This window comes from Chelonia mydas, chromosome 27, assembly GCF_015237465.2.
Source record: "Chelonia mydas isolate rCheMyd1 chromosome 27, rCheMyd1.pri.v2, whole genome shotgun sequence".
NCBI classification, from domain to species: Eukaryota; Metazoa; Chordata; order Testudines; family Cheloniidae; genus Chelonia; species Chelonia mydas.
In genome coordinates, this window is record NC_057860.1 from 2,531,551 (window position 1) to 2,555,671 (window position 24,121).

Sequence of the window (24,121 nt, forward strand, 5' to 3'; positions counted from 1 at the left end):
GGGAGCGGGGGGGGGGGAGGGTTACCTGCAGACATGGCCCTGCCCTCTCCCTCTGCCGCCTCTTCCCCATCAGCCCCAGGCAGGGCGGTGTGGGAGCAGAGACGTGCTCACAGGCCAGGCTCAGCCCCGCCAATGCCAAGTGCCTGCCTGGCAGAGCTCACCTGGGAGCACGTGGGCCAGGCATGTTGGTGTGAGATCATGTGAGGGGATGCAGCCGTCACGCTCGTGCTTTACAAACACCTCCCTTAGTGGTGGGGCAGGGAGTGTTAGCTGAGTTAGTGCCAGAGCCAGGAACAGAACCCAGGAGTCCCAGACCCCAGAACTGCCTGAGGCTCCTTCCTTCAGCCCTGTGCTGTAGCCCTGTTACTGGCCACACGTGCAGCATCGCAACTGGCCAGGCCGGGTCCCACAATGGCTGCATTCACTAAGCCCCGTGGCTGAGAACGAACAAGCGGACAGCCCTCAAGGGCCATGCCGGGGCTCAGCCCCAACGTTAGGGGTACGGCTGGCAGGGCCGCTTCCTTCCCACACACTCCAGTGGCACCAGGGTTTCTGCAGAGCGGGGCAGGGCTGCAGGCACCGGGAGAGGGATTAGCCGTGAGTGCAGAGTGACATGCAGAGCACACAGAGAGCATGAGCCGGGACCACTGATCAGCCAGGCAGTGTCTGACGAGCCGCAGGCCTGTCCCCCGGGCCCTTTGTGACAAAGTGGGACTGTTCTTAATGTTTCCTCTGAATAGTGTGGGGGTGCCTCAGTTTCCCCTAGGCAGTTCTTAAGTATCTAGGGGGTGGGATAAGGGTGTATGATCGCTGCAGAGCCCTAGAGGGCAGGTGTGTGCAGGGGTGTGGACACAGAGAATGGCCGACACCCTGTTTCCTGGCAACTGATGGCCTGGGCCCTTCCCCCCTGCAAGGTGAGAGCTAAAGGGTTGGAGAACAAAGGTATCAGGTGCCCTCCTGGCCCCGGAAAGGGACAAAGCCCAGAGGAGGAGGGGCTGCAGGGAGTTTCAGTTTGGGGCTGGCTGGGACATGGAGTGAAGTGCAGATGTGGTTGTCTGGCTCACTGCCCCCCAGAATGGACCCAGCTGAGGGGTCCTGTTCTCTGCACCTGCAAGCTCTGTGTTAGACTATGTTCCTGTCGTCTAATAAACCTCTGTTTTACTGGCTGGCTGAGAGTCACGTCTGACTGCGAAGTTGGGGTGCAGGACCCTCTGGCTTCCCCAGGACCCCGCCTGGGCGGACTCGCTGTGGGAAACGCACGGAGGGGCAGAGGATGCTGAATGCTCCGAGGTCAGACCCAGGAAGGTGGAAGCCGTGTGAGCTGTGTGTCCTGCAGACAGGCTGCTCACAGAAAGGAGACTTCCCCAGAGTCCTGACTGGCTTCATGGGGAGCAGTTCCAGAGCATCACCCAGGGACTCCGTGACACCCTTACACTGGGGTGTGTCACTGCATGGAAGGCAATTGGAGGACAGCCAGACCTGTTGGGGTCCATGGCAAGAAGAGAACTAGCCCATCAGGATGTCCTGGCCTCACTCATTTCAATGGGCCTTGACCCTTAACATCCATAGTGGTTTATTGCAAATATCTGGGCCGGTTCTCCATTGCCCTCCACCCTGCGCCATCTGTTCTGATGGTGCCCGGGGTCCCACCTGAAGGCAGGTGCATCGCTCCTCCGCGGCACTGAGGCACTGACAGGGAGAGGAGGGAAGCCAGCCTAGGGTGGGGGCCATGATGTTTCCTTTGGCAGGTTCCCTTTAACTGAGGGCTTCCAAGCTGCGTCTCTGCTGGCCAAGGAGAAGCGCGGCCGCAGGGGGATCTGCCGTGTGAAATCGCTGGAAGTGAATCGGGGCTTGATGTGGTTTTGCTTGAGCGTAAGCAAAGGGCCCGATTCTGCTCTCACTGACCGTGCGGTGACCTGGAAGTGACTCTACTGGAATCCGGGTAGCGAGGCCGGCAGGCAGGGAGTGACAGACACGCAGGGAGAGCCCGGAGTCTGTCTGCGTTGGCCAGCGGAGGGTTAGAGGGCTGCCGAGGGCAGTGCACCCAGAGCGCCCAGGGCAGAGATCGGCTCAAGGGTCTCAGACTCCGGAGCTGCCAGTCCTGCACTTACCGCTCTGTGCTGGCATTCAGCCTCCAGCCTGCTCTGCACACATGCCCCCCACGGCACCCCTGCCCTGTGCATGCGCTCCCTCATCTCACTGCAGCTCTGCACCCCCAGGCCAGCTGGAGAGCTCAGCCAGGCACTTACCACGCCCCCAGAGTGCACTGCACTGTCTGTCCCGGCTTTTGCAGCTGCCCCCAAAGCACCGGCCCTGTGGAGCAGAGAGAGCCGATTTCACACAGCAGCACTTGCACATGGGCACACGCGTGTTGACGTGCTCCCAGGCCTGGCATGGGGACGGCAGCCAGACAGCACGAGGGCAGGCATCACAGAGTTCGCTGGAGCAGCCGTGTCCCTGGCCGGCCACCGGCTGCCTCAGGCCACGCGTCAGGCTGGGCTGTGTATGGGAGTCACTGGGAGCATCTTTCATAGAGCAGGAGTGCCAGTCTGTGTGCACAAGCAGCCGTGTCAGGGAGCCTGTCTGCGGGAGCAGGCACGTCTGCCTGTCCGGGGAGTGGGCGTGGGGGCATGGGAATGTGCCAACCAGCCTGTCCGGGGAGTGGGCGTGGGGGCATGGGAATGTGCCAACCAGCCTGTCCGGGGAGCGGGCGTGGGGGCATGGGGATGTGCCAACCAGCCTGTCCGGGGAGCGGGCGTGGGGGCATGGGGATGTGCCAACCAGCCTGTCCGGGGAGCGGGCGTGGGGATGTGCCAACCAGCCTGTCCGGGGAGTGGGCGTGGGGGCATGGGGATGTGCCAACCAGCCTGTCCGGGGAGTGGGCGTGGGGATGTGCCAACCAGCCCGTCCGGGGAGTGGGCATGGGGGCATGGGGCTGTGCCAACCAGCCCGTCCGGGGAGTGGGCGTGGGGGCATGGGAATGTGCCAACCAGCCCGTCCGGGGAGTGGGCGTGGGGACATGGGGTTGTGCCAACCAGCCCGTCCGGGGAGTGGGCGTGGGGGCATGGGGCTGTGCCAACCAGCCCGTCCGGGGAGTGGGCGTGGGGGCATGGGGCTGTGCCAACCAGCCCGTCCGGGGAGTGGGCGTGGGGGCATGGGGATGTGCCAACCAGCCCGTCCGGGGAGTGGGCGTGGGGGCATGGGGCTGTGCCAACCAGCCCGTCCGGGGAGTGGGCGTGGGGGCATGGGGCTGTGCCAACCAGCCCGTCCGGGGAGTGGGCGTGGGGGCATGGGGCTGTGCCAACCAGCCCGTCCAGGGAGTGGGTGTGGGGCCATGCCAACCAGCCTGTCCGGGGAGTGGGCGCGGGGATGTGGGGCTGTTACCTGCTTGTGGTCGCAGAAGTAGCCGTCCAGCTTGTGCAGGTTGGGTGGGCACTGCAGAGAAAGAAAGGGAGTCTCGCACACAACTCTGCCAGTGCCTCGCAGCCCTGACCCCCCACACCACACACCACCAGGCCCCCTCAGCCACAGCTCCCAGGCTGGGTCCCTGCCCCCGCTCTGCCCGCCAGGCGCCCCCTCGGCTCCTCCAGAGTCAGAGCCGGGCCTGGGGCAGGCCGCGCACAGCACAGCCCACGTGCTGGAGGCACTTTGCTCCAAAGCCACTGCACAGCGGCCAGGCAGGAGTCCTGCCCCTGCCCCCCAGCCCCTTCTCACCTGGCTGGAGTCCCCAGTGCAGCTCTCCGGGATGTCGCACTCATTCACGGCTTCCCGGCATGGTGTGCCCCGCGGCTCGTACTGAAAGAGACGGGAGCGAAGGCCATGACTGATGCGGGGGGTCGGGAGGACAGGCAAGAGAGGAGCCCGCATCAGCGCTGCCGAGTCCCCGAGGCGGAAATCCCCCCTCCAGGCTGGCTGCAGCACCCTCACCACGTCCTGGCCAGGGCGCAGGGACCGGAAGGGCATGTGCTCAGCCCCTCAGTGCCGTGACCCTGGGTCCGGGCTCCTGGGGGTCCTTTGGCGACTCGCTCCCTGGGGCCCGTTGGCTGGCTCCGTCCCTCCCTGCCCTGCCCAGGACACCAGGCTCCCTGCTCCGTGTGGGAAGGCCAGGGCAGGGACTGGCTCTGGCACATGAATGGTTCATTAATAACCTGCCCTGCCCCTGGAGGGGCCCTGCCCGGGCACTTGTGACCACATCGCCCTCTAGTGCCCGCAGTCTGCATTGGCCACCGGGCGGGACAGCAGCTCGCTCTCGCCAGTCTCACCTTGCAGCCTTTGCAGCAGAGCCCGTCGCTGCACATGGCCTCGTGGGTCAGGGTGCACTTCTTGCAGCACTTGCCGCCGCCCTTTGCACACTCCTGCCCAGGAGAGACACAAGCAGACGCCCGTGGGGGTGGTCAGTGTCAGACGGCGCGTACTCATGCTTGTGGGCTGCGGGGTCAAGGCTGCAACCCGCCAAGCAGCCAGCAATGCCTGCTCCCGAATGCCCCCCCCCGTGCCCTCCCCGAGGCCCAGCACACACGCGCTGACCCGCCCCGTCCCTGCCTCCCCAGTGCCTGAGCCCGAGCTGCAGGCCGGGAGCAGCAGGGCCAGACTCCAGGAATCCTCCTTAGCCTCTGACGTGTGTCTTCGCTCCTGCTGAAGTGCAGGGGGTGGGGGCAGGCCCCAGCGTGCACCCCAAGGCCTGGCAACAGCCCCAGCAGCCCAGGCCTCTCCCCACCTCTCCCTCAACCCCACATACAACACCTGGTCCCTGATCAGGGCTGGGGGCAGGTGCCCAGCCCCCAGTGTCCCCATCCCACAACTGTGCCCCTCCCCCAATGTCCTCCACTCCAGTGGCTCATGGGTGGACTGGGGGGGACTGAAAACAGGCACCACCCTCTTGCGCAGCCCCTCACCGCAAGCGAGCCGCAGTCGCATTCCTCTCCGGCCTGCACAAAGCCATTGCCACACTCAGGGGGGTCCAGCAGCTGCAGGGGAGAAGGGAGAGGAGACGGTTCCTGCAGCTGTCCTGGTGCGGGCATGGGCCATGCTATGGGGCACGTGGCGCTGGGGCCGAGCACTGCACAGACACAGGGGATCTGGGCCCTGCCCGGGGCTCCCCACGTCACCGGGCAGGAGGGAGCCAGGCAGCTAGGGTGCAGGATGTGTTTCCAAGGCCTTCCTGGACCTGCCTCCCCTGTGCCGGGAAGCTGGGCCGGGCTCGTCCCGAGAACCCTGCGGCCCTGGGAATTGCAGTCGCAGAGACGAACATCTGGCTCCTTTGCTGCTGAGGCGAAGGCGGCAGGCTCTGGATCCCACCCTGGCCCCACACGACAGGAAGGGGGGAACTCCCCACTCCAGCTCCCCGTCTGCTGGGGGCTCAGCCGTCTCCCAGCTCAGGAGCAATTCGGTGCCCTGCCCCTGCCCTGCAAGCCAGCGCTTCTGGAGCCTTGGGAGCCCCGCCTAGGCACCCACCCTGCCCAAAGGCGACCCCCTCCTGGGGCCCTTTCAGACCTGGGCCTGTCTGCTCAGCCAGCTGGCCAGGGGCCTGTGTTCTGCTGTGGACACTGGGGGCCCGGGAGCTGGGAGGCGGGAGAGCCGCCAAGCCCAGCGAAGGGGAACAGCTCTCGGGACTGTGCTGCCAGGGCAGTTAGGAGTCCAGCCCACAGGCCTGGCCAGGGCGGGGGGGGGGGGTACCTTTAAGGGCTTGTTAAAGAGGCAGCTGCCCCCACCCTCCTGCAGGAACTGGCTGTACTCCTCGATGCTGCAGCGGGAGAACTTGCGCGGGAGGTAATACCTGGGGGAGGAGACAGCACAGTTACAGCTGCCATGCTCAGTGCCCTGGGATGGGCACCCAGTGCCATGTGCTACCCCCCCCGCCCCCCAGCCAGCCAGGGCCGTGCGCCTGCCCCACAGTGTATTTCCTACTACACTCTGCGTCCTACCCAGCTCAGGAGGAAACGCACTAGCTGAGCATTCGACTCTCTGGCGATGCCTAGAGTCACCCGCAGGCTGGGCATTCCCAGCCCTGCAGTGCCCAGGGGTTGCAGGCCAGTCCCTCTGCTGAGGCTCCTGCAGCATCAGCTGTGACAGCAAGGGAGAGGGGGGTGCCCCATGGGGTCAGGCCGGACTGACCACATCCTGGCTGCTGCAGGCTTAGCTCGGTCCCTCAGCAGTGGATAGCCAGGGGTCACACACCAGCCCAGGGCTGAGTGGGGTCTGGGAGGAGGCTCTCTGAGCACACAACAGGTGAACTTAACATGTGTGGCTGCTGGCACCTGTCAGGCCAGCCTAGGAGCCGTGCCGCTCTGCACAGAGACACAGGCCTCACCAGCGAGATCAGCCCTCCCCCTGCTCCCACCCACTGGATCCAGCAGGGAACTCACCCCGTGTCTTCCATGATGCACCCCAGCCAGGAATCTGGACACCGGCAGTCCCCTGCGGAGAGACATGTGGCAGCCCTTGAAGTCGTGGGGCCTAAGGCCCAGAGAGTGAGCCCGCCTGGGGCATCTGGAAAGAGCCTCACCCCCGCTCCACCCCCGGCACTCCCCAGGCCACAGTGGGTTGCAAAGCAGCGGGCTCAGCTGCCCCAGCAATGGGGACACAGCACCCCCTTCTGTCATTTCAGAATGCAGCCCCAAATCGGCTTCCTAAGTCCTCAAAGCCAGGATTCAGTAATGTGCTGCTCGGACGGGGACCCTGACTTATCCCGAGCGCAATCTCCCCCACCAGGCCCCGCTGGTCTGGTACCCCGCCCCAGGGCTGACCCTCATTCAGAGCCCCCCTGACGGTACATGCTGGCAATGGGGCAATCCCAGCCCCAGCTCTGCAGCCTGTTGCTCCTAGCACCTTGGAGAGAGTAGCAGGCACTTCTCACCTCCCCTGCCGCCTGACTCACCAAACCCCTGCTTGGCCCCATCGCCCCAGCCACGCGCCCCAGCTCAGCCTGCTTTCCCGGGTCAGTCAGTTCGAACACCCGCTCCTCCCTGCCCACTGCACACACGCAGCCAACTCCACCCGTACTCACACTCCAGCCTCTAGCTCCGCAGGCCTCTCTGCCCCATGGCACTTACCAGGCACACGGAGCTGCCATGATGTTTGAGATGGGTTAGCACCCAGCCCAGGGGATCTTGAACTGACCACACATAGAATCATAGAATCTCAGGGTTGGAAGAGACCTCAGGAGGTCATCTAGTCCAACCCCCTGCTCAAAGCAGGACGAACCCCAACTAAATCATCCAGGCCAGGGCTTTGTCAAGCCGGGCCTTAAAAACCTCTAAGGACGGAGATTCCACCACCTCCCTAGGTAACCCATTCCAGTGCTTCACCACCTGATGTAGCCAGAAGCTGAGTTGGTGTCTCACCTGTAGGAGGTACCAGCGCCCCTAGCACCAAGCTGGGAAAGTGGGTTCAGTAAAGGCTCAGAAGGGTGCCCCCTACTGATGCACCACTCTTCCTGCAGCACCTAGGTTCCCCACCCAAGGACTGGCCTAGCAGTCCGCTGCTTAGCACATGCCCAGCCCCTGGTGGAACAGCTGCAGCCCGTGACCTTGCACACATGCTGACTGAACGGCAGTGCCCGCTGTTCTTGGCACCCCTTGCAGGTTCAGAGCCAAACATTCAGCCCTCCTCTGCGCGCTCAGCACCTTACCTGCAGAGCTCCGGTGCTTGTTCCACATCATGCCAATGTTCTGCCCGAGGGTCTGAGCCAGAGTCACAGCCATGGCGCCAACGTTCCCGTACTGCGTGGGGCGGCGAGGGAAACGACAAAGCCATCAGAGCTGCTGGGAGGGGAGAGACTCCAGCAGCCCCGGTCTGTGCGCTCATCCCCATGGGGAACAGTGCAAGCCTCTGCAAATCGGGCTCCCTGAGCTCCCACATGCCCCCTTCACAGCCCCTTATCCATTGCCTCCCCCAGCATCAGGCTCCAGCCCCCCTGCCACATCCTGCAGCCCCACAACCTCCCAGAACCCTGCCCCACAATCCCATACCCCCCCCCACAGATCCTGCAGCCCCACAACCCCTTACAATCCTGCCCCACAATCCCATGGCCTCCCAGTGCAGTCCCACAGCCTCTCAGTATCCTGCTTTGTAGCCCAGCACCCTCCCACTGCTCCCCCCACGTCCTATCTCCAAGGCAGAGGCTGTGTTAGGCTGAGGGTCAAAGTTGCATGGAGAGGACCACGTTCCCTCCAAGCCCCTGGACTCCTCTGTCCCAAAACAGGCAGGACTCTCTTCCCCACCCACCTCATTGACACCCCCACCCCGGGTGAGCGAGCAGATCCCTCCGATGTAGGCAGTCCCGCTGCGGCTGCTCTGGAACGTCCTCCCACTGCAAGGGAGCAAAGAGGAAGGAGGTGAGGGTGGCAGCCCAACTGGCTGGCTCTTAGCGTCACTCGCACCCAAGGGCTCAGGCCTGGCTGGTCTTGTGAAAGGAACCTTCCATGGAGGAGGGAATGGAAAGACGACATGCCCTCCTGTCAAAAGCCAGGCCTGGGAGCCAGGACTCCTGGGTTCTCTTCCTGGATCTGCCACTGACTAACAGTTTCAGGCTTCCCCCTCCATGTCTCATAGACCCATACACTTAAGGCGAGCAGGGACCATCGTGCTCCTCTAGTCTGCCCTCCTGCACATCGCAGGTCACAGAACCTCACCCACCCCCTCCAGTAACAGACCCAGAAACTCTGGCTGAGTTACTGAAATCCTCAAATCATGGTTACATCAAGGTCACAGAGAACCCTGCATTTACCCTTCTTCAAACCAGCCAGTGACCCGTGCCCCAGGCTGCAGAGGAAGGTGAAAACCCCCCAGGGTCCCTGCCAATCTGACCTGGGGGGAAATTCCTTCCCAGCCAGATATAGTGATCAGTTAGACGCTGAGCATGTGGGGAGGACTCACCAGCCAGACACCGGGGAAAGAATTCTCCGTAGTAACTCAGAGCTCTCCCCATCTAGTGTCCCATCTCCAGTCATTGGGGATATTTGCTAATAACAGGTGCGCGTGGGCCACATGCCTCTGTCAGCAGTTTCATCATCCCATCCCCTCCATAAACTCGTCAAGCTCAGTCCTGAAGCCAGTTAGGTTTTTTGCCCCCGCTGCTCCCCTTGGGAGGCTGCTCCAGAACTTCACTCCTCTGATGGGCAGAAACCTTGGCCTAGTTTCAAGCCTAAACATGTTGTTGGCCAGTTTACAGCCATTTGTTCTTGTGCCAACACTGGCCCTTAACTTAAGTTACTCCTCTCCCTCCCTGGTGTTTATCCCATTGATGTATTTTTAGAGAGCAATCAGATCTCCCTTCAGCCTTTGTTTGATTAGGCTAAACAAGCCAAGCTCCTTAAGTCTCCTCTCCTAAGGTAGGTTTTCCATTCCTTGGATCATCCTAGCAGCCCTTCTCTGCACCTGCACCTGTCTGTTGAATTCATCTTTCTTAAACACGGGAGACCAGACATGCCCACAGTGTTCCAGATGAGTCTCACCAGTGCCTTGTATAAGGGCAATAAAACTTCCCTGTCTCTCCTGGAAATACCTCGCCTGATGCATCCTAGGATCGTATTAGCCTTTTTCACAGCCGCATCACATTGGCGGGTCATAGTCCTCCTGTGATCAGCCAATATACCAGGTCTTTCTCCACCTTTGTCACTTCCAGCTGAGAAGTCCCTCACTTATAGCAAAAGTTTTTGTAGTTCCTAAATGCATGCCTTTGTACTCTGCACTATTCAATGTTATCCCATGACTATTACTCCAGTTTTCAAAAGTCATTCAAATCTTCTTGTAGGATACTCCAGTCCTCCTCCCAACTTCCTGTCATCTGCAGATTTAATTAGCACACTCCACTTTTTGTGCCAAGGTCATTGAAAATGTTAAATAAGTTTGGTCCCAGGACCAATCCAGGAGGAACTCCACTTGTAATCTCCCTCCAGCCTGATAGTTCATCTTTCAGTGTGACCTGCTCTAATCTCCCCTTTAACCAGTTCCTTACTCACCTTTCACTAATCATATTAACCTCCATCTTCTCCACATTAAGCAATAATTTCCCATGTAGAATTATATCAAAAGTTTTACTGGAATCCAGGTAGATGAGATCTACTGCATTTCCTCAGTTTCCCCATCTATAAAATGGGGATGATGACCCTGCCCTACCCCACAGAGGACTGTGAGGATTAGTTAATCAGAGTTAAAATTGCAAAATACTATGTGTATTCTCAACATGAGCCTCTCCAGGAGGGGGCGCTGCGGGGAGCAGGGTGTGGGCATTGGCTGTGGGGAGAGCTCTCGGCTACTCCAGTCCCGGCCCCTCCCACGAGGGGGCGCTGCGGAGAGCAGGGTAGGGGCATTGGCTGTGGGGAGAGCTCTCGGCTACTCCAGTCCCGGCCCCTCCCAGAAGGGGGCACTGTGGGGAGCGGGGCAGGAGCACCAGCTGTGGGGGAGCTCTCAGCTACTCCAGTCCTGGCCCCTCCCAGAAGGGGGCACTGTGGGGAGCGGGGCAGGAGCACCAGCTGTGGGGGAGCTCTCAGCTACTCCAGTCCTGGCCCCTCCCAGAAGGGGGCACTGTGGGGAGCGGGGCAGGAGCACCAGCTGTGGGGGAGCTCTCGGCTACTCCAATCCCGGCCCCTCCCAGAAGGGGGCACTGTGGGGAGCGGGGCAGGAGTGCCGGCTGTGGGGGAGCGAGGAGGGCTGCACGGCCGTCCCAGCTCTCACGAGAAGAGGTGGACAGCATCGCTCTGCTCCGGCAGCGCCTCCGTCCGGTATCTCATGAACTCGCTCAGCGTCTGCAACGAATCCTCCTCCACGTGGATCTTGTCCTTGGAGGCCCACGTTTCCATGGCCACCAGCACGATGCGCGTGTTCAGCTGCTCCTTGTATATCTGCAGTGGCAGAGGAAGGGGGCAGGCCATTACAATCCCAGCAGCCTTTGCAACCTCCCCAGGCTCCTGGGACATGAGGGTGGTGCATGGCCCTCCCCAGGCACCCCTGCTCTCTCAGCGGGGAACCCCCCCCACGCACTCATCCAAGCAGGTCAGCCGGCAGCGGGAGAGGACACAGCCAGCACTCACCATGTCCGCCAGGTTCACCACGGACTTGGCAAAGTTGCTGGTGAGGACCACAGAGCGGCGCAACTGTTCGAACTGGAAAAGAACACACACAGGAGAGCAATGCAGGGTGGCTCTCACCCCACCCGCCACAGCGCCCCCTGCTGGGAGAGGTCGGGGCTGGAGCAGCCAGGAGTTCCGCCCCCCCGTCCCCAGCCAGCGCTCCTGCCCCGCTCCCCACAGCGCCCCCTGCTGGGATAGGCAGGTGCTGTGCCCTGGGTAGTCTGCTGTGTTCAGCCTGCCTCTTGCCCTGAGCACAGCTGAGACCCTGGCTGGCCCCAGGGCCGGGCCGTCCCGTCTCTGCAGGGGAGAGGGGCCCCGGGCCACGCACTCACCAGCTGATGGTCGTTGACCACGACCAGCTCGATGTACTTGGTCTCGCTGTGCACGGTGCGCTGGGCTCGCCGCACCTGGGGAACGCAGAGAGAGACGTGAGCGAGAGCGCGGGGCCGAGGGAACCCTCTGGGCTGCTGGACACGGACAGGGCCCACGGTCCCCTCTGGGGACACTTGCCCTGGGCCACCGGCCCAGCCAGCCTCTGGCTGGGACTGAACAGCCTTTGGTTCCTGGCCAGTCTGGGCCCTGCACGGCTGGCCCTGGAAAGCTCAGCACCCCTCCCCCGGCCCCTGAGCCCTCTGCTCCCCTCCCCCCACCAGCCTGAGCGTTCAGCTCCCCCCCCCCCCCCCCCCCAGCTCCCCAGCCCACCCCTGAGCACTCGGTTCCTCCCCCTCAGCCCGCTGGCTGAGCAGTGCCCTACCTGCCGCCTCCTTCTCAGTCTGGGCTGGGTGTCTGGGCCCTGGTGACTCAGGGCAGCAAACAGGCAGCCTAGGGGCAGAAGCGCAGCTGGGTCAGGTGGGGGTGATGATGGGGCTGGCAGGCAGGGCCAAGGCAGATGGTCACAGGGCTGGATCCTCCAGCCAGGGTCCAGTGGCAGGCAGAGCCAGGGCTGCTGCTGGGCAGGGGTGGAAGTGACCAGGTGTGATGAAGTGGGAACTTTTTGCAATACTTTGTATGACTCCTGTGTGCCTGGTTGGGAACAGGTTTGCTCTCCAGGCAGGCTCAGAGACGTGCCTTGAGCGGACTGACCGGTCCTTAAAAAGGACTGGCCAAGGCCGACCCATATCAATGGAAAATCCAAGACGACCATGGAAAACCCAGTCACCAAGACACTGACACTCAGCAACCCACAGCCCAGAGGGAGGGGGCTTTTCCTGCCTCTCAGCAGGGAAGCGGAGCAGAGACTCCTGCTCCAGAACAAAGGGCCCTCTCCCCTGGGAACTGACCAAAGAAGGAGTCAGAGAGACAAAGCCTGCAAGTGGAGGACACTGCAGCTTGGCAGGGCTCTGGGCTGGTCAGAAGGGACAATGCTTTAATCTGCAGTTCTCTGGGCTTCCCTAAGGGCTCCCTGTGCTGGATTCCAGCTGACTAATCAGCCCACCTGCTCTGGCAAGGCTGCGAGCCTCACTGGGAATACCTGGGGAGGTGCATCAGTCCCTGCTGAGGGGCAAGTTCCTAACCAGAGTCCAGGGCAGTGGGATTGGCGGAGCAGAGCGCCCGGGGTGACCCCCCAGAGGACCAGGCTCAGGAGGCGGTGAGGCCATGTGCCCCACTTGAAGGAAGAATGAGACCTATGGGGTCTGGCACACTGAAGGGCTCCTCCCAGAGTGGGTTCCAAAGCTGGGGCGTAGCTGTGGATCCGACACCAGGTGAGAAGGGAGCTAGCTCTCAGCACAGGCAGAGGGCTGGGCGTGCCGGGGAGGCAAACCCACCTTGAGGGAAGCCCATAGAATGGACATGGGGGGGCGAAGCAGCTTCTGTAGATCTGCTTCCCGCCGGCTTCTCGGCTCAATGGCCCTAACACAACTTAAGGCCACTGTGTCATGGGGAGCGGGGCTCGCATGCACCACTCACCTGGCTCTGTGCACCCCTGAGCGGGCCGGGGAGCAGGCATGCGCTGGATCAGGTGAGGCAGGGGCCCCTGCGCAGGGAACAAGAGAGCAGGAAGGTCACCGGTGGCTTTCCCAGCTCCAGCCTCCAGCCTGGGCCACAGCCCCCTTCACAGGGCAGGCTGGGGCCAGAAGCTACCGTGCCTTGGTTTCCTGAGTGTGTGGCGGGAGGGGGAGCACGCCCCCATGGACGGGTGGGTAATGCCAGTGCACTGGCCACCTACTGCTCAGGTAATTCCACCCTGCCTCCCGGGACTTGCCTGCACTGCAGGATTGCTTCCTGTTTATCCCTGGGGCCTTGGGTGCAGAATAGGGGACAACTCCAGCAGAGTGGGATTGTTCTCCACTCTGCCCCACCCCAGAGGGGCTGCATCTGTGGGATCCTTCAGTGTGACAGAGGCTCCCAGAATGAGGTATGAGGAATGCCTCCCTGCCCAGTTCTCTCTCCTGAGGGTGGCACCAGGGGAGCGGTCCTGGATTTGGGACAATGAGTTCAGGTTTTCATCAGAGCCTTTCAGAAAAGGTCCCTACTGTGTCATCCATGAGCCAAGGAGCAGAGGAGGGAGACCCTTCTTAGGCTCTGCCCATCTGGCCGAGCAGCTGAGCAGAGGGCCAGAGCTCTGGACTATAAGGAGGAGTCAGAGAAACAGGTTCCAGCTCCGGGTTTTACAGCCCCACCCCCCACACAGACCCCAGCCCCAGGCAACAGGAGGATGAGCAGGGCCCTGGAGTTCCCCTGAGTGAACTTGCCCACAGAGGCTCTCTGCAAGGGAGACAGGGACAAGTGGGGGGGGGAGGGGGGCAGAAGAAGAGGGGGTTCCCCAGCACCGACTGCCCCGGGGAGTGGGTTCCCAGCACCAGCTGCCCTTGCCTATGCATGGCCCAGCCAGCTGGCTGGGGGATCCCTAGCCTGTGCTGGGGAGCCATCCCCATGGGAACCCTGGGAGCGAGGGCTTCACCACCAGAGCAAGGTAGCAAGGTCTCTGCAGACTGTGAGTGTGCCCAACACAACCCACACTGGTTGTGCCTCCCATGACACCAGCATCCCCTCCAGCCCAGGGACTGGAGTCCCAGCACCGGCCCGACGGGAGCTGCCCCCACCCAGGGACCGGGGTCCCAGCACCAAGAAGTGCGAGTCCCAGGGACAGAGTCCATCTCCCAAGCCAGAGGAGGCATCCCCAGGCCTGCCCGCTGTGTTTCAGCCCCTTGCCGCCACACTGACACCAGGGATCATTAATTGATGACTTCTGTGGCTGGAGGGGCCAGTTTCCGGCTGGGCCAGCGGCAGGGTAGCAGGGATAGGGTTTCAGCCATTCCATGCTGCCAGGCAGCTGGGTTATCGGCCTCGGGACGCAAGGGGGTGAGAGCAGGGGAAGGAGTGGGGGAGGCCCCTCATGGCCCCACACCCTTACCCCACCCACCGGAGCTTGAGGGCCTATTAGACCCCACAGGGGCTCTCACCCCAGCAGCCCTTGTAGGCACAGCCTGCCCATCCTGCAGGGATGGTGTGGGGCTGGGGAAACCGAGGCAAGGCTGGGGGCGGGGAGACACTCCATGGACTGAGGGAGCGGAGGGGAGGGGGAAGCTAATGACTGGATGGGGAGCAGATGTCAATGGAATCTCCTTCCATTTGCTGCCATGGCAACAAGGGGAAAGGAGGCACTCTGGGAAATCCCTCTGGCTGCAGCCTCAGCTGCAGGGCTTTGGATTTAAATGGGCCAGTGCAGGCAATACCAGAACCTGGTGTCCGAGCGCCCAGAACCCGGCGTCGGAATCTGAGCACCCATCCGAGCGCCCAGAACCCGGCGCCGGCGTCTGATCACCCATCCGAGCGCCCAGAACCCGGCGTCGGAATCTGAGCACCCATCCGAGCGCCCGGAACCCGGCGTCGGAATCTGAGCACCCATCCGAGCGCCCGGAACCCGGCGTCGGAATCTGGGCACCCATCCGAGCGCCCGGAACCCGGCGTCGGAATCTGAGCACCCATCCGAGCGCCCGGAACCCGGCGTCGGAATCTGGGCACCCATCCGAGCGCCCGGAACCCGGCGTCGGAATCTGAGCACCCATCCGAGCGCCCGGAACCCGGCGTCGGAATCTGAGCACCCATCCGAGCGCCCGGAACCCGGCGTCGGAATCTGGGCACCCATCCGAGCGCCCGGAACCCGGCGTCGGAATCTGAGCACCCATCCGAGCGCCCGGAACCCGGCGTCGGAATCTGGGCACCCATCCGAGCGCCCGGAACCCGGCGTCGGAATCTGAGCACCCATCCGAGCGCCCGGAACCTGGCGCCGGCGTCTGATCACCCAGAACCCAGCAGCACTGCTGTCCGAGTGCCCAGAACCAGCACCAGAGTCTGAGCCCCAGGAAGGCTGGGCTTGTGCCCTGGTGTCTGGCCGTGCTGTGACCCTAGGCCTCCCCTTCACCTCCCCGGGGAACAGGAGCCGAGTGAGCGGGAACCCAAGTAGGCAGCACGGGGGGTGATGGAATTCCAGCCCAGCCCTTACCTGCCAACGCTCGGCTGCTCTGCGGGGCTCTATCAGGTACATATCCCTCCCGTCCGAGAAGACACCGCTGCAGGGAAAGCAGACACCCCTTTGTCACAGATGGATGCAGATCCACTCTCCGCCCCCTCCCCCGCCCCGAACCTTCCAGCACCACTGGGCAGCGAGGGACCTGCAACCCAATTCCCCAGCCAGTTTGCTGCCCTGCAGAAGAGAACCTCCCCTCCCAGTCCCTGCACCCAAAGCCAATGCAGCACTCTGGATTGCCCAGCAGGGTAGGGCCATGACACCCACCCTCATCCGAAACCCCCTAGGGTGAGCAGCCTTGCAAGAGTGCTCCCTCTCTCCCCACTGCCACTCCAGCATCAGAGCCTCCTGGGGGCTCTGTCCCTGTACTGGCTCAATCCGCTCCCACCCTCATGCCCACGGTGGTACTCACTGCAGACCACGGCAGCTGGACAGAGCTGCCAAGGACTTCGCCTCCCCTCGGAGTTTGCCCTGATAGTAACAGTGCTCCCCCGCTCCCTGCAACAGAACAATGGGGCAAGGAGAGCCATCAGCCACCAGGACTGCAGCAGAGAGGGAGCACAGGCTAATGATTGGAGGAGGAGATTGGGAGCTAGGACTCCTGGGTTCTAGTCCCAGCTCTGGGAGGGAACACAGTCTAGTGAAGAGAGCAAGGGACTGGGAGTCAGGACTCATGGGTGCTATTCCTGGCTCTGATCTTGGGCAAGTCCCAGCCCTTCTCTGTGCCTCAGTTCCTCCCAACTTGGAACATGGGATAACATCTTGCAGCCACTTCTTGGTTTAGGATGCCATGTGTTTACACACACCAACATTCGCTGCACCGGTACTGGGGTCCCCCTGCACACCTCTCAGATTGTAACAACAGCTTCTGTCAGATGGACAAGCCCATCTGCACATGTGGGCACACTTGTACTCCAGGTGTGTGCCCATGCATGTGGAAGTGTGAGTCTCTATGTCTGTGTACGTACCAATCTGCATGTAGGCTGTGCTGTGTCTGTGTGGGGGCGGGGTCTTTTATCCTCCGTGTGGTTGTCTGTCTGGTCTGGTCGTAGCTGCCTGTATGCATGTCCTAGAGAGGGTGGGTCCTTTGCTCTCATTTTCATGCCCATGTCAATGTCCCTGTGCATTCCTAGATAGGCTTTCCCCTACCTGCACACCTGTCTGCATGTGCATGCATGTCCTTGCATGTAGGCATGCATGCGTGTTTGCCCGGATGTGTGTGTGCACCTGTCTGCATGTGCATCATGTTCACACTTATGTGAAAGTCCATGTTTGCCAATAGCAGTGCACGGATGCCCTTGTCTGTGTGTACGGCGCCCTTCTCCTCCAGATGCCGGTGCACGTGTGTGCAGCCCCATCTCCACAGGCTCGCATGACGCACTAGCAGCAGCCTTGCTCCACTGTGTCTATTTATAGGAACCATCCCTGCACAGGTTACAGAGCCCCAGCCTTGGGCATCCAGGGGACAGATGGGGGTCCCCAGTCACCACAGCCGCAGACTGGCACAGAGCGGTCAGAGGACTTGAGGAGAGGCAGGGCATGAGCAGGGCGGCCCAGAAGGGCAGAGAGAGGGTGAGGGCAGAGGAGGCCCTGGCGGGGCAGGGCGGAGCTGGCAGCCCAGCCCCTCCCCGCCTGTCCTTTGTTTCGCATTCCCTCAGCATTACTGCTGCTCCACTTCCACGGCCGGCTTTGTGCTGAGCGGCACCATGAAATCTGCATGACAGGCGGGGTTGCCGGGCGAGAGACATGCCAGGCTATTTATGGAAGGACCCATTCATCTTTTAAACATGGTAGCGCCTGCCGTGGCCCGCTCCCCCGCCCCTCCGCTGGAGTCCTAGCAACCTGGTGTCATTCTGCTTCCCTCCCACGTGCATTAAGGGGGCTGCCCTCCTGCCCCAGGCTGGGGCAGTGTGCTGTGATCTCTCTGCCAGTGGGCCAGAGCAATAGGAGCAGCCTGGGTGACCCCCACCCCCAATACACACACCCTCCTGGAACGGAAATGTCTTTACAGCCCTGCTGATCTATTCTGGGGGCAAAGTCCAGATGCATCAGGACCCCTCCCCATCGGCTATCCCAGCCGTGGCCTCCCCTCCACACAGCTCAGCCAGGGCCCCTCAGTCCTGACCCACAGCCCCCTGCTATCCCAGCCATGGGCTCCCCCGCACACAGTGCGGCCAGCGCCCCTCAATCCTGACCCACAGCCCCCCTGTTACCCCAGCCCCTGGGGCTTTCCTAAGTAGAGACAGACCCTTGTACTCAATCCTCTCTGATTGCTTGGTGGGTCTCGATCACTGACAGCTGGAACTCTGTGGCCGTATGTCTTTGGCCAGACCACCCTGAACACGCCCAATCTCATCTGATCTCAGAAGCTAAGCAGGGTTGGGCCTGGTTAGCACTTGGATGGGAGACCTCCCGAGAATACTGGGTGCTGTAGGCTTTAATGGCAGGAGGGATAGCTCAGTAGTTTGAGCATTGGCCTGCTCAACCCATGCGAGTTTGATGTGAACTCAATCGTTGAGGGGGCCATTTAGGGATCTGGGGCAAAAACTGGGGCTTGGTCCTGCTTTGAGCAGGGGGTTGGGCTAGATACCTCGTGAGGTCCCTTCCACCCCTGAGATTCGATGATTCTAACTCAATGGAACCCCCTGTGCCGACTGCCCAGGTGTTGGCTGGCGCTGATCGACTGCTGGGCCATGTGGCTGTGGTGCTACCGGCGGGACTAGCTCGCTCCCCCCGAGCTCCCTGGGGAGGGGTCTGTGCCATGTGTCTATGCAGCACCAGCACAATGGCCCTGATCCCTGATTGCGGTCTGCAGGCACCACTGCACTAGGACACTAAAGAGCCCAGGCGAGCTGATCTGCAGAGGTGGTGACCAGGCAGGCCAGAGCCACCCCACCCGCCTGGTCCGGATTCGTAGATTCACAGCGTTCGAAGTCAGACGGGGCCATTAGATCATCTAGTGACTTCCTGGGTAGCACAGGTCATTACCTCACCCCGTTCTCGCTGTGCTGAGCCCAACGGCTTGTGCTTGATTAACGCATCTTCCAGAAAGGCCTGGAGCCGCAGACGCCAAGAGACGGAGAATCCCTCTCCCTGCTCGGAACGGCCAGTCGGTTCACTTCAATAGAGTACACGTCTGCGCAAATCTCAGACGTGCCAAAGCTAACCAACGTTCCCAGCCTGCCTGGGACTGATCATGGCAGGTCCCATCTAGCTCCCTGGAGAGCCGCGACTGAGTCCCTGCCCCCCAACCCCCACCCCCACACCCCCCTCAGAAAACCCCTCAGGTGCCCAACCACTGGCTGCCTGGCTGCACACCCCGCTGATCACTGCCCTCCTTTGGTGACCTTCTCGGGCATCCCTGCATCCTCCATAGGAGGAGAAGCCAGGGAGTTTCTCAGTAAGGAGCCAGAGGGAGTAGCTTGGGAGTAAGCCTGTGTCGTAGCCTGCTGGCTTGCATGCCCGCGGCTGTCTGTCTGTCTGTCCGTCTGTGGCTCTGACTAGTGCTCCAGGCTGGAGTGGCAGGTGGGGAGGAGGGATCTGTAGCCCAGCTGCGCCCTGTCTGCAGCAGTGACTCGCTGTGCTCCATGCTGGGCTTTTGGAGCCAATGGAGCCGGGCTTGCCATGGGGTATTGCTCTGCTGGGAACGCAGGCACGGTCCGATTCAGGGGCCCACGTGTTTGGGACTTAGCACGCCACAAAACCCACCCTGGAGAGCTCAAAACACAGGGAGCCACAGGAAACAAGAGGAAAGTCAGAACCACGACACGCATGACTCCAAATGGAAGGAGGAGGAGATGGATCACGGCAGAAGATGGATCACAGCCAAGGCCAGGAGGCCCAGCCCAGCCACGTTCCTGCACCTCCAGGAAAGGCAGGGGCTGGGCCAGAAAACATCCCTCTCCTCCCCCAAGGCCTGGCCAGGAGATGTGAGCACAGGAGAGAGGTCCTGTCCTGTCCCCCCTCATTTACTAGCCTCTGCACCAGGGGGGCTCATGCTGGGGTGGCCAAGCTGCAGCCCCCGACCTATAACCCCAGGGGAGGACACAGGCTGGTCAGTGGCAGAGGGTGCCAAGCAGCAGGCAATTCCTGTCCCTCAGTCACAGGGGGCTTGGGCCAGAGCAGGTGGGCGTGGCGCTGGTCCAGATGCCCCTGGGCTGTAGCAGGCAGGATGGGGGAAGGCAGGTGATGGGGTGGCTGGGCCAGGGCGGGGGTGGGGGGGCACGGAGCTGGTACTTGGGCCAGCTGGACTGTGACATTAACCCTTCATATTGCATGTTTGCTGAAGAAGCTGCCATGGGCCATACCCCTGAGTGGCACAAGACCAGGGTGGGGAGTGGGCACTCCCAGCCACTGATCCTTTTGGAGACGAGGGCCCAGGACCCAGACTGTGCCACGGTGGCTGGTGCCAGGGTAGCTCAGGTGGCGTGCAATTAAAGGGACAGGGTCTCATTTGTTCTGCTGACTGGTACTAACAGCCCGTGCTCCTAGTATTGGTGTGATCACACCACACCCAGGCCACCATCACCAGCCCCCCAGCTGCTGAGCCCATGGCCTGGAGTGGCCACAGTGACAGGGGAGGAGGAAGACCTGGCCTGGATTTCCATGCCCTGCCTAGGGCAGGTCCCCTCCGCTGGTCTGGGGCTGCAGACCCTGCATACCCTGCGTTGTATACGAGAAACTGAGGATTTTCTGGACAAAACTCAGGATAGGCTTCTAGGGGCACAAAGCTCTAAAGATATAGAGCAGGTTGCACAGAGGAGCCAAGAGGCCAGTGAAGAAGCTTGGCAACATGTGACCTCCAGAAGAGGTAAGCGGAATGTCCGGGTTCCAGTAACACAGACACAGGTAACTAACCGCTTTCATGTTCTCTCCACAGGTACCATTGCGGAGAGTGGACCGGATGATATGTCTGGGGGGAGAAAGCAGAAGGAGACTCCGCTGGTTGGAAGGCATGAGATGCGATGTCCTGAGGTTGGGGGTTCCACGACCACCACTCCCAAGAGGAGAAGGCGGGTGGTGGTGGTCGGGGACTCTCTCCTCCGGGGGACTGAGTCATCTATCTGCCGCCCTGACCGGGAAAACCGAGAAGTCTGCTGCTTGCCAGGGGCTAAGATTCGCGATGTGACGGAGAGACTGCCGAGACTCATCAAGCCCTCGGATCGCTACCCCTTCCTGCTTCTCCACGTGGGCACCAATGATACTGCCAAGAATGACCTTGAGCGGATCACTGCGGACTACGTGGCTCTGGGAAGAAGGATAAAGGAGTTGGAGGCGCAAGTGGTGTTCTCGTCCATCCTCCCCGTGGAAGGAAAAGGCCTGGGTAGTGACCGTCGAATCGTGGAAGTCAACGAATGGCTACGCAGGTGGTGTCGGAGAGAAGGCTTTGGATTCTTTGACCATGGGATGGTGTTCCATGAAGGAGGAGTGCTGGGCAGAGACGGGCTCCATCTTACGAAGAGAGGGAAGAGCATCTTTGCCAGCAGGCTGGCTAACCTAGTGAGGAGGGCTTTAAACTAGGTTCACCGGGGGAAGGAGACCAAAGCCCTGAGGTAAGTGGGAAAGCGGGATACCGGGAGGAAGCACAGGCAGGAATGTCTGTGAGGGGAGGGCTCCTGCCTCATACTGGGAATGAGGGGCGATCAACAGGTTATCTCAAGTGCTTATATACAAATGCACAAAGCCTTGGAAACAAGCAGGGAGAACTGGAGGTCCTGGTGATGTCAAGGAACTATGACGTGATTGGAATAACAGAGACTTGGTGGGATAACTCACATGACTGGAGTACAGTCATGGATGGTTATAAACTGTTCAGGAAGGACAGGCAGGGCAGAAAAGGTGGGGGAGTAGCACTGTATGTAAGGGAGCAGTATGACTGCTCAGAGCTCCGGTACGAAACTGTGGAAAAACCTGAGTGTCTCTGGATTAAGTTTAGAAGTGTGTGCAAGAGTGATGTCGTGGTGGGAGTCTGCTATAGACCACCGGACCAGGGGGATGAGGTGGATGAGGCTTTCTTCCGGCAACTCACGGAAGCTACTAGATCGCATGCCCTGATTCTCATGGGTGACTTTAATTTTCCTGATATCTGCTGGGAGAGCAATACAGCGGTGCATAGACAATCCAGGAAGTTTTTGGAAAGCGTAGGGGACAATTTCCTGGTGCAAGTGCTAGGGGAGCCAACTAGGGGGGGGCGCTTTTCTTGACCTGCTGCTCACAAACCGGGTAGAATTAGTGGGGGAAGCAAAAGTGGATGGGAATCTGGGAGGCAGTGACCATGAGTTGGTTGAGTTCAGGATCCTGACACAGGGAAGAAAGGTAAGCAGCAGGATACGGACCCTGGACTTCAGGAAAGCAGACTTCGACTCCCTCAGGGAACAGATGGCCAGGATCCCCTGGGGGACTAACATGGAGGGGAAGGGAGTCCAGGAGAGCTGGCTGTATTTCAAGGAATCCCTGTTGAGGTTACAGGGACAAACCATCCCGATGAGTCGAAAGAATAGTAAATATGGCAGGCGACCAGCTTGGCTTAATGGTGAAATCCTAGCGGAACTTAAACATAAAAAAGAAGCTTACAAGAAGTGGAAGGTGGACATATGACCAGGGAAGAGTATAAAAATATTGCTCGGGCATGTAGGAAAGATATCAGGAGGGCCAAATCGCACCTGGAGCTGCAGCTAGCAAGAGATGTCAAGAGTAACAAGAAGGGTTTCTTCAGGTATGTTGGCAACAAGAAGAAAGCCAAGGAAAGTGTGGGCCCCTTACTGAATGAGGGAGGCAACCTAGTGACAGAGGATGTGGAAAAAGCTAATGTACTCAATGCTTTTTTTGCCTCTGTTTTCACTAACAAGGTCAGCTCCCAGACTGCTGCGCTGGGCATCACAAAATGGGGAAGAGATGGCCAGCCCTCTGTGGAGATAGAGGTGGTTAGGGACTATTTAGAAAAGCTGGACGTGCACAAGTCCATGGGGCCGGACGAGTTGCATCCGAGAGTGCTGAAGGAGTTGGCGGCTGTGATTGCAGAGCCCTTGGCCATTATCTTTGAAAACTCGTGGCGAACGGGGGAAGTCCCGGATGACTGGAAAAAGGCTAATGTAGTGCCAATCTTTAAAAAAGGGAAGAAGGAGGATCCTGGGAACTACAGGCCAGTCAGCCTCACCTCAGTCCCTGGAAAAATCATGGAGCAGGTCCTCAAAGAATCAATCCTGAAGCACTTACATGAGAGGAAAGTGATCAGGAACAGTCAGCATGGATTCACCAAGGGAAGGTCATGCCTGACTAATCTAATCGCCTTTTATGATGAGATTACTGGTTCTGTGGATGAAGGGAAAGCAGTGGATGTATTGTTTCTTGACTTTAGCAAAGCTTTTGACACGGTCTCCCACAGTATTCTTGTCAGCAAGTTAAGGAAGTATGGGCTGGATGAATGCACTATAAGGTGGGTAGAAAGCTGGCTAGATTGTCGGGCTCAACGGGTAGTGATCAATGGCTCCATGTCTAGTTGGCAGCCGGTGTCAAGTGGAGTGCCCCAGGGGTCGGTCCTGGGGCCGGTTTTGTTCAATATCTTCATAAATGATCTGGAGGATGGTGTGGATTGCACTCTCAGCAAATTTGCGGATGATACTAAACTGGGAGGAGTGGTAGATACGCTGGAGGGGAGGGATAGGATACAGAAGGACCTAGACAAATTGGAGGATTGGGCCAAAAGAAATATGATGAGGTTCAATAAGGATAAGTGCAGGGTCCTACACTTAGGATGGAAGAATCCAATGCACCGCTACAGACTAGGGACCGAATGGCTAGGCAGCAGTTCTGCGGAAAAGGACCTAGGGGTGACAGTGGACGAGAAGCTGGATATGAATCAGCAGCGTGCCCTTGTTGCCAAGAAGGCCAATGGCATTTTGGGATGTATAAGTAGGGGCATAGCGAGCAGATCGAGGGACGTGATCGTTCCCCTCTATTCGACACTGGTGAGGCCTCATCTGGAGTACTGTGTCCAGTTTTGGGCCCCACACTACAAGAAGGATGTGGATAAATTGGAGAGAGTCCAGCGAAGGGCAACAAAAATGATTAGGGGTCTAGAGCACATGACTTATGAGGAGAGGCTGAGGGAGCTGGGATTGTTTAGTCTGCGGAAGAGAAGAATGAGGGGGGATTTGATAGCTGCTTTCAACTACCTGAAAGGGGGTTCCAAAGAGGATGGCTCTAGACTGTTCTCAATGGTAGCAGATGACAGAACGAGGAGTAATGGTCTCAAGTTGCAGTGGGGGAGGTTTAGGTTGGATATTAGGAAAAACTTTTTCACTAAGAGGGTGGTGAAACACTGGAATGCGTTACCTAGGGAGGTGGTGGAATCTCCTTCCTTAGAGGTTTTTAAGGTCAGGCTTGACACAGCCCTGGCTGGGATGATTTAACTGGGACTTGGTCCTGCTTTGAGCAGGGGGTTGGACTAGATGACCTTCTGGGGTCCCTTCCAACCCTGATATTCTATGATTCTATGATTCTATGCACTGAGCCAGGCTCCTCTGAACAGTACTGACTCTGGTGCTGGCCATTTCAGGGCTGGACGCAGGGGGCTCTG

At 60.2% G+C, this 24,121-nt stretch overlaps 1 protein-coding gene and 1 pseudogene across 6 annotated transcripts in view; one reads left to right on the top strand and one right to left on the bottom strand.

Moving 5' to 3' along the window:
* The window catches only part of ADAM11 (ADAM metallopeptidase domain 11), a 56,530-nt gene that overhangs the window by 11,004 nt on the left and 21,405 nt on the right, over positions 1-24,121 (bottom strand). For all 6 annotated transcript variants that reach the window (XM_043536887.1, XM_037886953.2, XM_043536886.1 and 3 more), the window contains exons 5-20: positions 15,956-16,041; positions 15,520-15,586; positions 12,981-13,047; positions 11,827-11,894; positions 11,405-11,479; positions 11,034-11,105; positions 10,678-10,844; positions 8,227-8,311; positions 7,631-7,721; positions 6,366-6,417; positions 5,677-5,776; positions 4,896-4,967; positions 4,263-4,355; positions 3,715-3,795; positions 3,385-3,435; positions 2,250-2,313 (exon numbers count right to left, since the gene is read on the bottom strand). In XM_043536887.1, coding sequence (XP_043392822.1) covers positions 2,250-2,313; positions 3,385-3,435; positions 3,715-3,795; positions 4,263-4,355; positions 4,896-4,967; positions 5,677-5,776; positions 6,366-6,417; positions 7,631-7,721; positions 8,227-8,311; positions 10,678-10,844; positions 11,034-11,105; positions 11,405-11,479; positions 11,827-11,894; positions 12,981-13,047; positions 15,520-15,586; positions 15,956-16,041 — 1,291 coding nt within the window. The remainder of the gene's footprint in view (positions 1-2,249; positions 2,314-3,384; positions 3,436-3,714; positions 3,796-4,262; positions 4,356-4,895; positions 4,968-5,676; positions 5,777-6,365; positions 6,418-7,630; positions 7,722-8,226; positions 8,312-10,677; positions 10,845-11,033; positions 11,106-11,404; positions 11,480-11,826; positions 11,895-12,980; positions 13,048-15,519; positions 15,587-15,955; positions 16,042-24,121) is intronic.
* LOC114020834 lies at positions 17,862-17,980 on the top strand (annotated as a pseudogene).